This window comes from Oncorhynchus masou, chromosome 27, assembly GCF_036934945.1.
Source record: "Oncorhynchus masou masou isolate Uvic2021 chromosome 27, UVic_Omas_1.1, whole genome shotgun sequence".
NCBI classification, from domain to species: Eukaryota; Metazoa; Chordata; class Actinopteri; order Salmoniformes; family Salmonidae; genus Oncorhynchus; species Oncorhynchus masou.
In genome coordinates, this window is record NC_088238.1 from 46,109,129 (window position 1) to 46,121,942 (window position 12,814).

General features: G+C 41.4%; 1 protein-coding gene across 2 annotated transcripts; it reads right to left on the bottom strand.

Moving 5' to 3' along the window:
* Nucleotides 1-2,681: 2,681 nt before the first annotated feature.
* LOC135516310 (transmembrane protein 272-like) lies at nt 2,682-11,025 on the bottom strand. 2 transcript variants are annotated; one of them, XM_064940490.1, is made up of 6 exons: nt 10,892-11,025; nt 10,454-10,537; nt 10,313-10,363; nt 9,972-10,163; nt 8,418-8,438; nt 2,682-7,897 (listed from the first exon to the last, which is right to left on the bottom strand). In XM_064940490.1, exons 2-6 carry the CDS (start codon nt 10,506-10,508, stop codon nt 7,662-7,664), a joined length of 555 nt encoding a protein of 184 aa, XP_064796562.1. In that variant the 5' UTR covers nt 10,509-10,537; nt 10,892-11,025; the 3' UTR covers nt 2,682-7,661. The 2 variants fall into 2 exon arrangements, with proteins under 2 accessions (XP_064796562.1, XP_064796563.1); XM_064940491.1 differs by lacking the exon at nt 8,418-8,438 and having other exon boundaries at nt 10,892-11,016.
* Between the last annotated feature and the right edge of the window lie 1,789 nt (nt 11,026-12,814).

The following is a 12,814-nucleotide window of genomic DNA, read 5'->3' on the forward strand; positions in this document are numbered from 1 at the left end:
CCTAAATGTTTACGTGACTGACCATTGTTACGTATTGTCATGTTCTCTCTGTCCTGTCTGCTCCCGCCTGGTCTTGTGTTCTTCTTTCCTCTTAAATGTTGCTTCCTGTGTGAAGGTTGCTGAGGTCTGTGGAGGAGGTTGGCTAGGGTGAACACATAGACCCTCATCAATTTGTGGTGCAGAAGCTGTGTCAATTTGGAACTTAGAGGCTGGTATTTTCTTCCGGGGTCCTTGTTGGTCCCCGGTTTATGGGGGAATGTGACGACCCTCCCACTCCGTCTGCTGTATTCTGTTTGTTCTTGTTTCCTTATTAGGATGCCGGTGGGCGGAGTTGGGGAGGGTGCGTCAGCTACATGGGAAACACCTGGGCCAGGTGTGTCCCAGGATAAATAGACCTCCTCTACATTCATGGAGGAGACTCTCTCCATGCAGACACCATTGTAGATTGTGTTGTGGTTCTTGGTGGTCTTTTGTTTATTTGCTTTGGCACCTTCCAATGGGGCCCTTTAGTAGGGTTGCCAGTCCAAGGTCGGTGGCGAGGGTCTCCATTCCTAGGAGGCCACAGAAGCGGACTAAGACTATGTTGGAGTGGGGTCCACGTCCAGCGCCAGAGCCGCCACCGCGGACAGATGCCCACCCAGACCCTACAGGTTCAGGTTTTGCGGCCGGAGTCCGCAACTTGGGGGTGTTCCGTTTTTCCATTCAAATGACGAACACTTACCACGCTGCGTTTTGGTCCGCTTCTTACAACGATCGTGGCAGCTTTGATGATCAGCATGAAAACTCTAACCTGATGCTACCTGAGCCTGGTGAGCCAAGTATTAAAAACATTTTTTGAGCCCTACAATAAAGAAATGCAATGAGCCCAAGCCCCAAAAATGCCCAAATGATTTTGCCTTTATCCAATATGTATAGTGTAACGGTTTTGACTTGAGGTTATTATTTATAGGGGTGCCAGGTAGGTTGTGCCTACCAGAGAAAACATTGGTTTCTCCTTTTAGTTTGGGAAGGAATGAGTCCCATCTGGTCCGTCAAGTCCACACCAATACAAAGGATTTATGTAAAAGTCAGGATGGAAATAACTTTTCATAAACCCTTAAAACATTGGAAATAACTTCCAAAACAACTATTCTTTTGCGTGGGTTGTATTAGCTACATCAATGATTACACACACATATAATAATATAACAATGAGTTCTGGTTCCTCCAGAAATGTCCTGTACCTCGGGCCTAAAGAGTCCAGCCCGGTAAAGGAGTTCAGGGAACTCAAGTGACTTCTGTCACGCAATGTTTGTCTGTTCATTCAGTGTAGCGTAAACCCAGTATTAAATCATACAATCTATATAACAATTATTTTACCACAGAACTTTAAAGCGTATCAACTCTTACTAAGTCCTCAACTACAACTAACTACATAAATCATCACCGTATACATGACATCAAAACAAATGAAATACCGTATACAAAAAGGTGGTAGTCAGTCAGACAATCCAATCCGCCAATAGATCTCCAGCGGAGAAAGGGCACCGATCCTGGGTAAACTCAATTAGGCTACAAAACAACGGAATAGAGAAGCGTCGGGCACTAAGGGTTGAACACATCCTCATTCACGTCTCCATCACAACCCCCCTTTTGCGCAGCTGATGCTGGCTATTTAATTGGGAATTAAAGGGAAAGCGCCCTATTGGAAGGAGTAGCACTGAGACGGTTCAGAAAAAATCAGGGCCGTCACAATAGGCTATATCAGTGGTTTCCAAACTTTTTATAGTCCCGTACCCCTTCAAACATTCAACCTCCAGCTGCGTACCCCCTCTAGCACCAGGGTCGGAGCACCCTGAAATGTATTTTTTTTGCCATCATTGTAAGCCTGCCACACACACTATATGATACATTTATTAAACGTAAGAATGAGTGGGAGTTTTTGTCACAACCCGGCTCATGGGAAGTGACGTAGAGCTCTTATAGGACCAGGGCACAAATAATAATATATTAATAATCAATCATTTTGCTCTTTATATAGCAATCTTACATATAAAACCTTAAAACCTTATTTGTCTAAAATTGTGAATTACTCACCACAGGTTAATGAGAAGGGTGTTCTTGAAAGGATGCACATAACTCTGCAATGTTGGGTTGTATTGGAGAGAGTCCCAGTCTTAAATAATTTCCCAGACTCTGTGCCTGTATTTAGTTTTCATGTTAGTGAGGGCCGAGAATCCAATCTCACATAGGTACGTGGTTGCAAAGGGCATCAGTGTTTTAACAGCGCGATTTGCCAAGGCAAATGTTATATCTTTTCTGATTGGATTCATAGTCTCCCCTTTAACTGTCCTAATTGCCCCATTATTATAACCTCTGATGTTCAGGGATTGAGTCTGTTGTAGAGGATCAGCTTGAGCAAAGTGAGGTGTAGAATCACTGGTCTACAAATAGTATTCCCTGCCAAATAATAGGCTTTGTGCAATTAAGATTTGTAGTCACTGGAGGAAAAATGAATCAAGTATCAACTCTGATTCCCGGCAGTGCTTTGGGTATGGAAGGGAACACAGAGGATGGAATTCACAAGCATCGATGAAGCCCTGAGCAGGCTGTAGTGATGCCCAAGACCAGTTTACGGTGCATTTGGAAAGTATTCAGACCCCTTGACTTTTTCCACATTTTGTTACGTAACAGCCTTGATCTAAAATTGATTAAATTATTTATTTTCCTCATCAATCAACACAATACGCCATAACAAAGTGAAAACAGATTTTTAGAATTTTTACAAATGTATTAATAAAATAAACAACTGAAATACCTTATTTACATAAGTATTCAGACCCTTAGCTATGAGCCTCGAAATTGAGTTGATTCAATTGATTGGGCATGATTTGGAAAGGCACACAAATCAAATCACATTTATTGGTCACATACACATATTTAGTAGATGTTATTGCGGGTGTAGCAAAATGCTAGTGTTCCTAGCTCCAACAGTGCAGTAATATCTAACAATTCACAACAATACACACAAATCTAATAGTAAAATAATGAAATTAAGAAATATATAAATATTAGGACGAGCAATGGAGGAGTGACTATAATACAGTAGAATATAATATAGTGTATACATATGAAATTAGTAAAGCAGTATGTAAACATTATTGAAGTGAATAGTGTTCCATTATTAAAGTGACCAGTGATTCCATGTCTATGTATATAGGGAAGCAGCCTCTACGGTTCAGGGTTGAGTAACCGGGTGGTAGCCGGTTAGTGATGGCAGTCTACACCTGTCTATATAAGGTTCCATAGTTGACTGTGCATGCCAGAGAAAAAACTAAGCTATGAGGTTGAAGGAATTGTCCGTAGAGCTCCGAGAATGTATGTAAGAATGGGAGGGTGGGGACAAGCGTGGCGTGGGTGGGCAAGGGTGAGTAAAGATGGGCGTTTGGGATACGCTTGGCTTGGGTGGGGTAAAGGGGGAGAATTGTATTAATTGTATTGTTTTTTTGTGACTTGCAAACCCGCTGTAAAATGAATAAGAGTCCTGAAAAGACTAGGAAAGGATGTCAAATCATTATTATTCCTTGTTTGTCATTATAGCGAAGATTCAATGGTGGTTATTGGTGACAATCGAGAGGGGCTTAATCCAGGGGACTCTGATGGGGTGACTGGGAGGGCATCAGACACTTCTCTGAGGTGTGCATGGGGCCTCCATTCATACATTTACATTTAAGTCATTTAGCAGACGCTCTTATCCAGAGCGACTTACAAATTCATCCCATTTCAGTCACTTGGTGGACTCACTCTCCCCAAGTAGACCCCCATCAGCCACTATACTTGAATTGAATTTCTAAGGTAATACAACCTGGCCACAGTACTTAAGTAACAGTCTTTCTCCATTTTATGTACAATGACATAATCAAAACTTTTTTGTTGGTACATTAGGAGAGAAGTTGAAGTTTAAAAGCCCTAAAAAGGCAAAGCGCCTCATAGTAAAAAGTAGACTAACAAAATCCAATGTATCACATGGAATATGCACGGGCTTCATGATAGCATATGGTTCTTGAACACTTAAAGAGATTGTCAGCAGATGTGGCTTCCTGCAAGAGTTACATTTAAAGAAAGGTCAAGGCCATCAGACTGTCAAACAGCCATCACTAGCACATTAGAGGCTGCTGCCTATAGGCATAGACTAGGAATCACTGGCCGCTTTAAGGAATGGAACACTAGTCACTTTAATAATGTTTACATATCCGGCATTACTCATCTCATATGTATATACTGTATTCTATACTATTCTATGGTATCTTAGTCACTTAATAATATTTACATATCTTGCATTACTCATCTAATATGTATATACTGTATTCTATACTATTCTATGGTATCTTAGTCATTTAATGTTTACATATCTGGCATTACTCATCTCATGTGTATACACTGTTTTCTATACTGTTCTACTGTAGCTTAGTCCGTTCCGCTCTGGCATCGCTCGTCCATATGTATAAAGTCTTAATTCATTCCTACTTAGATTTGGGTATATGTTGTATAATTAGTTAGATATTACTTGTTAGATATTACGGAACTGTCGGAGCTCGAAGCACAAGCATTTCGCTACACCCGTAGTAACATCTGCTAATCACGTGTATGTGACCAATACATTTGATTTGATTTTTGATTTGAGAGAAAGGCAGGTTGAGGTTGCCAGGATTAGAGTAGTACAGAAGGTGTAATATGCTCCGACAGTGAAGACAGTAGTAGAGGAAGATGGGTCCAGGCTGCCGGCCTGGTGTAGGATCAGATAGGGTCAAGTAGTGGAATATTGGTGAGATTTGAATGGCTGTAGGTTTAGTTGGTAGGGAATTATTATTTTCCCCTTTTCCCAGTCCTTTTTACCTTCCCTTTTTGTGTCACAAAGTGTAATGAATTCACACTCCAGAACAGTAGGCGGAAACACAGGACTAGATAAGAGAAATGTATGAATAGGGAGGCTGTGACTGGCCTCACTCCAGTACAGTAAGTAGGTGGCGTATGCACCTCTTTGTTGCGATCAGCCAATACAAAGTTAAAGAAGGAGAAGAAGAAGAGCACACAGCTCTCAAGCGTTTGTTGCATGGAGCAGCTCACAGAAGAATGACATCGGGAGCCTGTAGGGTAGGTAGGAAAGACGTTTCAACTTATGATATCTACCTGTATATGCTAACTAAGGGAACAATGGGTATGCAAACTAGGTATTGAAAACGTTTAGTCCGAAGTCTTGTTTGAATCTTTGCAAAGCGCAATTCAGTCATCATGCACTGTTTGAGTAAACAAGGCTTTACCAAAACATCTTCACAATTAAATTACTCCAAAGTAGGCCTACCTGACAGAATGATATCATTATGATTTTTATCAATCGGGAGGGCATTCTTTTATTTTAGCGAACTCTGCCATCACATTTACACTGTAGGTCTACAGTTGAAGACAGAAGTTTACATACACCTTAGCCAAAGACATTTGAACTCCGTTTTTCACAATTCCTGACATTTAATCCAAGTTAAAAAATCCTGTTTTAGGTCAGTTAGGATCACCACTTTATTGTAAGAATGTGAAATGTCAGAATACTAGTAGAGAGAGTGATTTATTTCAGCTTTTATTTCTTTCATCACATTCCAAGTGGGTCAGAAGTTAACATATACTCAATTAGCATTTGGTTGCATTGCCTTTAAATTGTTTAACTTGGGTCAAACATTACGGGTAACCGTCCACAAGCTTCCCACAATAACTTGGGTGAATTTTGGCTCATTCCTCCTGACAGAGCTGGTGTAACTGAGTCAGGTTTGTAGGCCTCCTTGCTTGCACACACCTTTTCAGTTCAGCCCACACATTTTCTACAGGATTGAGGTCAGAACTTTGTGATGGCCACTCCAATACCTTGACTTCGTTGTCCTCAAGCCATTTTGCCACAACTTTGGAAGTTTGCTTGGGGTCATTGTCCATTTGGAAGACCCATTTGCGACCAAGCTTTAACTTCATGACTGATATCTTGAGATGTTGCTTCGATATATCCACATAATTTTCCATCATCATGATGCCATCTATTTTGTGAAGTGCACCAGTCCCTCCTGCAGCAAGGCACTCCCATAACATGATGTTGCCACCCCCGTGCTTCGCGTTTGGGATGGTGTTCTTGTAAGCCTCCCCCTTTTTCCTCCAAACGGTTCTATTTTTGTTTCATCAGACCAGAGGACATTTCTCCAAAAAGTACGGTCTTTGTCCCCATGTGCAGTTGCAAACTGTAGTCTGGCTTTTTTTATGCCGGTTTTGGAGCAGTGGCATCTTCCTTGCTGAGTGGCCTTTCAGGTTATGCCGATATAGGACTAGTTTTACTGTGGATATAGATACAGACAAAGTGGTCTTCTGGTCAGGCTCCGGAGACGGGCACATCGCGCACCGCTCCCAAGCATACTACTCGCCAATGTCCAGTCTCTTGACAACAAGGGAGATGAAATCCGAGCAAGGGTAGCATTCCAGAGAGACACATAAGAGACTGTAACGTTCTTTGCTTCACGGAATCATGGCTCACTCGAGACAAGCTGTCGGAGTCGGTACAGCCAGCTGGTTCCTTCACGCATCACTCCGACAGAAACAAGCATATTTCTGGTTTGAAGAAGGGCGGGGGGAGGTATGCCTTATGATTAACGAGACGTGGTGTGATCATAACAACATACAGGAACTCAAGTCCTTCTGTTCACCTGACTTAGAATTCCTCACAATCAAATGTTGACCGCATTATCTACCAAGAGAATTCTCTTCGTTTATAATCACAGCCGCATATATTCCCCCCCAAGCAGACACATTGATGGCCCTGAACAAACTTTATTTGACTCTATGTAAACTGGAAACCACATATCCTGAGGCTGCATTCATTGTAGCTGGGGATTTTAACAAGGCTAATCTGAAAACAAGACTCCCTAAATTCTATCAGCATATCGATTGTGCAACCAGGGCTGGTAAAACCCTGGATCATTGTTATTCTAACTTCCGCGACGGATATAAGGAAGCTTCTAAAGCCATGACATAATTATATGGAATTTTCCAAGCTGTTTAAAAGCATAGTCAATTTAGTGTATGTTAACGTCTGATCCACTGGATTTGTGATACAGTGAATTATAAATTAAATAATCTGTCTGTAAACAATTGTTGGAAAAATGAATTGTGTCATGCACAAAGTAGATGTCTGAACCGACTTGCCAAAACTATAGTTTGTGAACAAGAAATTTGTGGAGTGGTTGAAAAAGGAGGTTTTAATGACTCCAACCTAAGTGTATATAAACTTCTGACTTTAACTGTACGTTGTACTCTAGGCTACAGAATCCCCGCTAGCCAAAAGGTATCTTGCTTGGTGTGAAACTGAATTAAATGGCAACTACACCTCCCTAAATATAGATTTTTAGATTTTTTCCAGACCCCAAAAATTGTCTCCTGATATGATAAAAAAAAAAGAATTGCAATTGAGAGTGAATACCTGGAAAAACAATTTTTCACACAGCGTGACTTTCCTTCACCGGGCAGAACATTTGGGAACATTATTGTATATCCACTTCTCCACACAGACACACAGACACACAGACAGACAGACAGACAGACAGACAGACAGAACAGCAAAAGCATGTTAGTGAGGTTTATGTGCCACGGAGTTCTCAAGCGTCCACACCATACGATCTCTTATGTGAATGGAGTAGATGGTGTCCCCTAAATGCCATTTTCACACAGGTAAGGAAGATGAAGAACACTCCACAGAAGAACACCACAGCCATACAGATGCTTCCCAGGCTGTTGAACCAGAAAGCAAACAGGTATATCTTCCTCTGACAGTACTTCTCTCCACCGTCCGTGTCATAGTTCGGGGGATATATGGAGTACACCCACTCACTCCCTTATGATACAGAGAAAAACAAGGAATAATGTCAGACAATAATAGGTACGGTGCATTCAGAAAGTATTCAGACCCCTTGACTCTTTCCTCATTTTGTTACGTTACAGCCTTATTCTAAAATTGTTTAAATAAAGCAATTTCCTCATCAATCTACACTCAATACTGTAGCACTATTGATCAAATCAAATAACATTTTATTCGTCACATGCACCGAATACAACAGGTGTAGTAGACCTTACAGTGAAATGCTTACTTATGAGCCCCTAACCGACAGTGCAGTTCCAGAAAATATGGATAAGAATAAGAGATAAAAGTAACAAGTTAAAGAGGAGAAGAAAAAATAACAATATATACATAGAGGTGCCGGTACAGAGTCAATGTGCGTGGGCACCGGTTAGTTGAGGTAGTATGTACATGTAGGTAGAGTTAATTAAAGTGACTATGCATAGATGACAACAGAGAGTGGCAGTGGTATTGAAGTTGCACAGGAAACAGGAAACGGAAACCAATTCTTACTTACCGTCTTCATGTACTTGATGTGCTGGTAAACAACATGCATGGTAAATTCTGATTAACTATATATCTTTGTCTGTCGTGACTACATCACAAAGCATTTTGAAACAAATATTGCATAGTGACAAAGCAAAAACAGGTTTTTAGACATTTCTGGAAATGTATTAAATATAAAAACAGAAATACCTTATTTACATACAGTTGAAGTCATACAGTTTACATACACTTAGGTTGGAGTCATTAAAACTTGTTTTTCAACCACTCTGGCTGAAAGGGATGTGACCAAGAACCAGATGGTCACTCTGACAGAGCTCCAGAGTTCCTCTGTGGAGCACTCCACCGATCAGGCCTTTATGGTAGAGTGGCCAGACGGATGCCACTCCTTAGGGAAAGGCACATGACAGCCCACTTGGAGTTTGCCAAAAGGCACCTAAAGGACTCAGACCATGAGAAACAAGATTCTCTTGTCAGATATAACCAATATTGAACTTGTTGGCCTGAATGCCAAGTGTCACGTCTGGAGGAAACCTGGCACCATCCCTACGGTGAAGCATGGTGGTGGCAGCATCATGCTGTGGGGATGTTTTTCAGTGGCAGGGACTGGGAGACTAGTTAGGATAGACGGCAAGATGAATGTAGCAAAGTACAGAGAGATCCTTGATGAAAACCCACTCCAGAGCGCTCAGGACCCCAGAGTGGGGTGAATGTTCACCATCCAACAGGACAACGACCCTAAGCACACAGCCAAGACAACGCAGGAGTGGCTTCGGGTCAAATCTCTGAATGTCCTTGAGTGGCCCAGCCAGAACTAACTTGACCCCGATCGAAAATCTCTGGAGAGACCTGAAAATAGTTGTGCAACGACGCTCCCCATCCACCCTGACAGGGCTTGAGAGGATCTGCACAGAAGAATGGGAGAAACTCTACAAATACAGGTGTGCCAAGCTTGAAGCATCATATCCAAGCAGACTCAAGGCTGTAACTGCTGTCAAAAGTGCTTCAACCAAGTACTGAGTAAATGGTCTGAATACATGTAAATGTGATATTTAAGTTTTTAATTTTTAATACATACAAATTGCAAAGATTTCTAAAAACCTGTTTTTGCTTTGTCATTATGGGGTGCTGTGTGTAGATTGATGAGGGAAAATAACGATTTAGTCCATTTTAGAATAAGGCTGTAACGTAACATAATGTGGAAATAGTAAAGTAGTCCCCAATGCACTGTATGTACAGATTTTGGGAAATAACGCTACTGTTTACTTTGTGACATACTGTGGAGTCTATGTATTGGTAATGACAATGTGAAGTTGGTGGTGCTAGGCTATTCTGCAACTTCCTGTGCTCAAGTGTTCTGGTTTGTGCACCAAAACTTCAACACATAATTTCTTGTTTCCCCTAGCCTCTCTACATGGCGAATCCTTTCAGTTAGTCTCCCATTGACATTATTGCATGAATGCAAGTGAAAATTTGACTTAAGTGGAAGATAGGATTTGCCCCTATGTGCCTATTGCCACCTCCTTCTCCCTTCCCTCAATCTCCTTTCCTCATCCCTCTTGCTTACCTGTGATGAACCAGCCGAGGTTGAAGAGTTGGAGGAGGAAGATGCAGGAGGAACACAGTAGGCTCAGGAAGCCAGTCTCCAGTGTGTTATTGAGGTAGGCTAGGAGCAGGGAGGCGATGGACGTCAGCCCGATCACCAGCAGGTAGATGGGGATATAAGGCTGTAAGGGGCAGTCATGTAGGTGCATAGCCCCTAAAGGAAGAAAGTGGAGATTGATTATATACACAGTATGTCAGTTTCTCTCAACGGGTGGTTTTAGGCATCTTGCAGTATCTTATCCACCATCAATGTCATTCTCGCTGTAAGGAGTATGGAGAGGAAAGGAAATATGATGTACACACCTAATCCCACTGCTGACATTAGAAACATCCACAAGATGATATTCAGCACAACTGTAGACAGAGAGATCAAGAGATCACAAACTCGACAACATGCTGAAAACACTGAACACTCGTTTCTTATATGAGAGGTAACTACTGTACCTATTATTGAGATCAGACAGGATGACAGAACGGGAGACCTCTGTGAAGTCTCCATCTTTTGTGAGTCCTTTAAATCTAAAAGGACTAGACACAGGATTGGTCTCTGAACAGTCATTTCAACTTAAAATATTTGATAGATGGTTCCAGGTTCAAAGTTTTATTTACCAAATTGCAGACAGCAAAGACTCCGACGTTTAAATATACTAGTTTCAGTTTTTATTCACTACTATACAATGTGCCACCAATAAATGATGGATAAGATAAAAACCAGCGTCGATATCGGCTCTTACTTGATTAACTTTATGTCAAATGCTGAAATCATAAATGAATGGTTGCCAAATGACGTGGAAATAAACACTGAACCCTCAAATTAGTTGTTGATAAAAATATACAGTATTCAATACATGAAATATGTTTTAATTTGTGAGTATCTCTTACCTGTCTCTTTTGTGAAGGAGTGAATCTGTCAAGATTTTTGCTTTTCCGTTACCGTGTAGCCTCACAGCTTGTGCCATAATTAGTCAACTTTGAAACTTCTACCATTGAGGTAGGATGTTTTGAAATGCACCCTCGGGGCAAAGCAGAACCATTGCAACACCCCCTAACCACACTCTACAACACAACTCATACCCTGTCACGTCCTGACCTTTTTATGTCTCTATTTTAGTTTGGTCAGGGCGTGAGTTGGGGTGGGCATTCTATGTTTTGGTTCTGTGTGTTATATTTCTAGGTGTTTGGCCTGGTATGGTTCCCAATCAGAGGCAGCTGTCAATCGTTGTCTCTGATTGAGAACCATACTTAGGCAGCCTGTTTTCCCACTATGGGTTGTGGGTAGTTGTTTTCCGTTTCAGTGTTTGCGCCATATGGGACTCTTTCGGTTTTCATTTATTCTCTTGTTCTTTTGTATTTAGTGTTCAGTTAATTAAAGGAAATATGAACACATACCACGCTGAGCTTTGGTCTACTCATTCTTCCTCAGACGAACATCGTTACATGCCCTGCATAGAGAATTATTCTTAGCGGCCATTTCCTTTGCATTTTCTCTTTTCAAAGACTAACATTGCTAAAGCCAGAGTTACCAGAGTTACATTAATGAACAGAACGCTAGTTTGTAATATCTTTAAGGCAGGATGTTTGAAAATAGTTCCCAAAACACCACTTTTTTTTACCTTTATTTTACTAGGCAAGTCAGTTAAGAACAAATTCTTATTTTCAATGACAGCCTAGGAACAGTGGGTTAACTGCCTGTTCAGGGGCAGAACGACAGATTTGTACCTTGTCAGCTCGGAGATTTTAACTACTAGTCCAACGCTAGTCCAACGCTCTAACCACTAGGCTAACCTGCCGCCCCACCTGATCGTTGCAACACTTCAAATTAGTGTATCCCAATGATAATGCATATAGTATGTACTGTATACTTCTCATTGAACTCAATGGGGAAGATGTTGTTTGATTTTATTAGCATACCAATGTGTTGATTTACAGTATATGACAAATAGACTGGATGGTTCAGCAACAAGGCAAGTCAAAAATCCTTTAGTCAAAAAAGTCTCAAAACACCCCAAGAATTCCTCCTGAGATCACTCCTGTCCAGGCAGCCCGTAAACATTGTCAGCTTGTATGACATTTATGTTGCCATACATTCCTCACAGCCTGCCAAGGTACTAATGTCCCCTCACCGCCACAGCACTCCCATAGTTTGGAGTGTTTACAACACACACCTCCCATAACATCTTCAGCAGCACTCGCAGCAGCAGCCCTCACAGAAAGCAACACTGAAACTATCACCACAGAGATCAAATTGACGAAAGAACTTGATAATCCATGCGGACAGTGTCACTGCACTTGCAATGTCCAACATGATAGAGGTAGAGAATGTAAACAGTTTTGTCACAGTATGTTTTGCTCCCGTAGGTCTGATCATAGTTGGGTGGATATGCACTCTAGGTCATCCCATTACCTGTAGACAAAGAGAAAAAAATGATAATACTGAATTATTAATGATGACTTAAGGAGGACCATGCAAGAATGGCTGGCTCCTACAGACATAGGAGCCAGCCATTCTTGCATGGTCCTCCTTAAGTCATCAGAGTATCCTGCCTTGGCACATCGCGCTGTTAAGACACTGATGCCCTTTGCAACCACATACATCTGTGAGAGTGGATTCTCGCCCCTCACTAGCATGAAAACTAAATACAGGCACAGACTGTGTGTGGAAAATGATTTAAGACAGACTCTCTCCAATACAACCCAACATTGCAGAGTTATCTGCATCCTTTCAAGCACACCCTTCTCATTAACCTGTGGGGAGTTATTCACAATTTTCAATGACCAAATGAGGTTTTATATCTAAGATGGTTA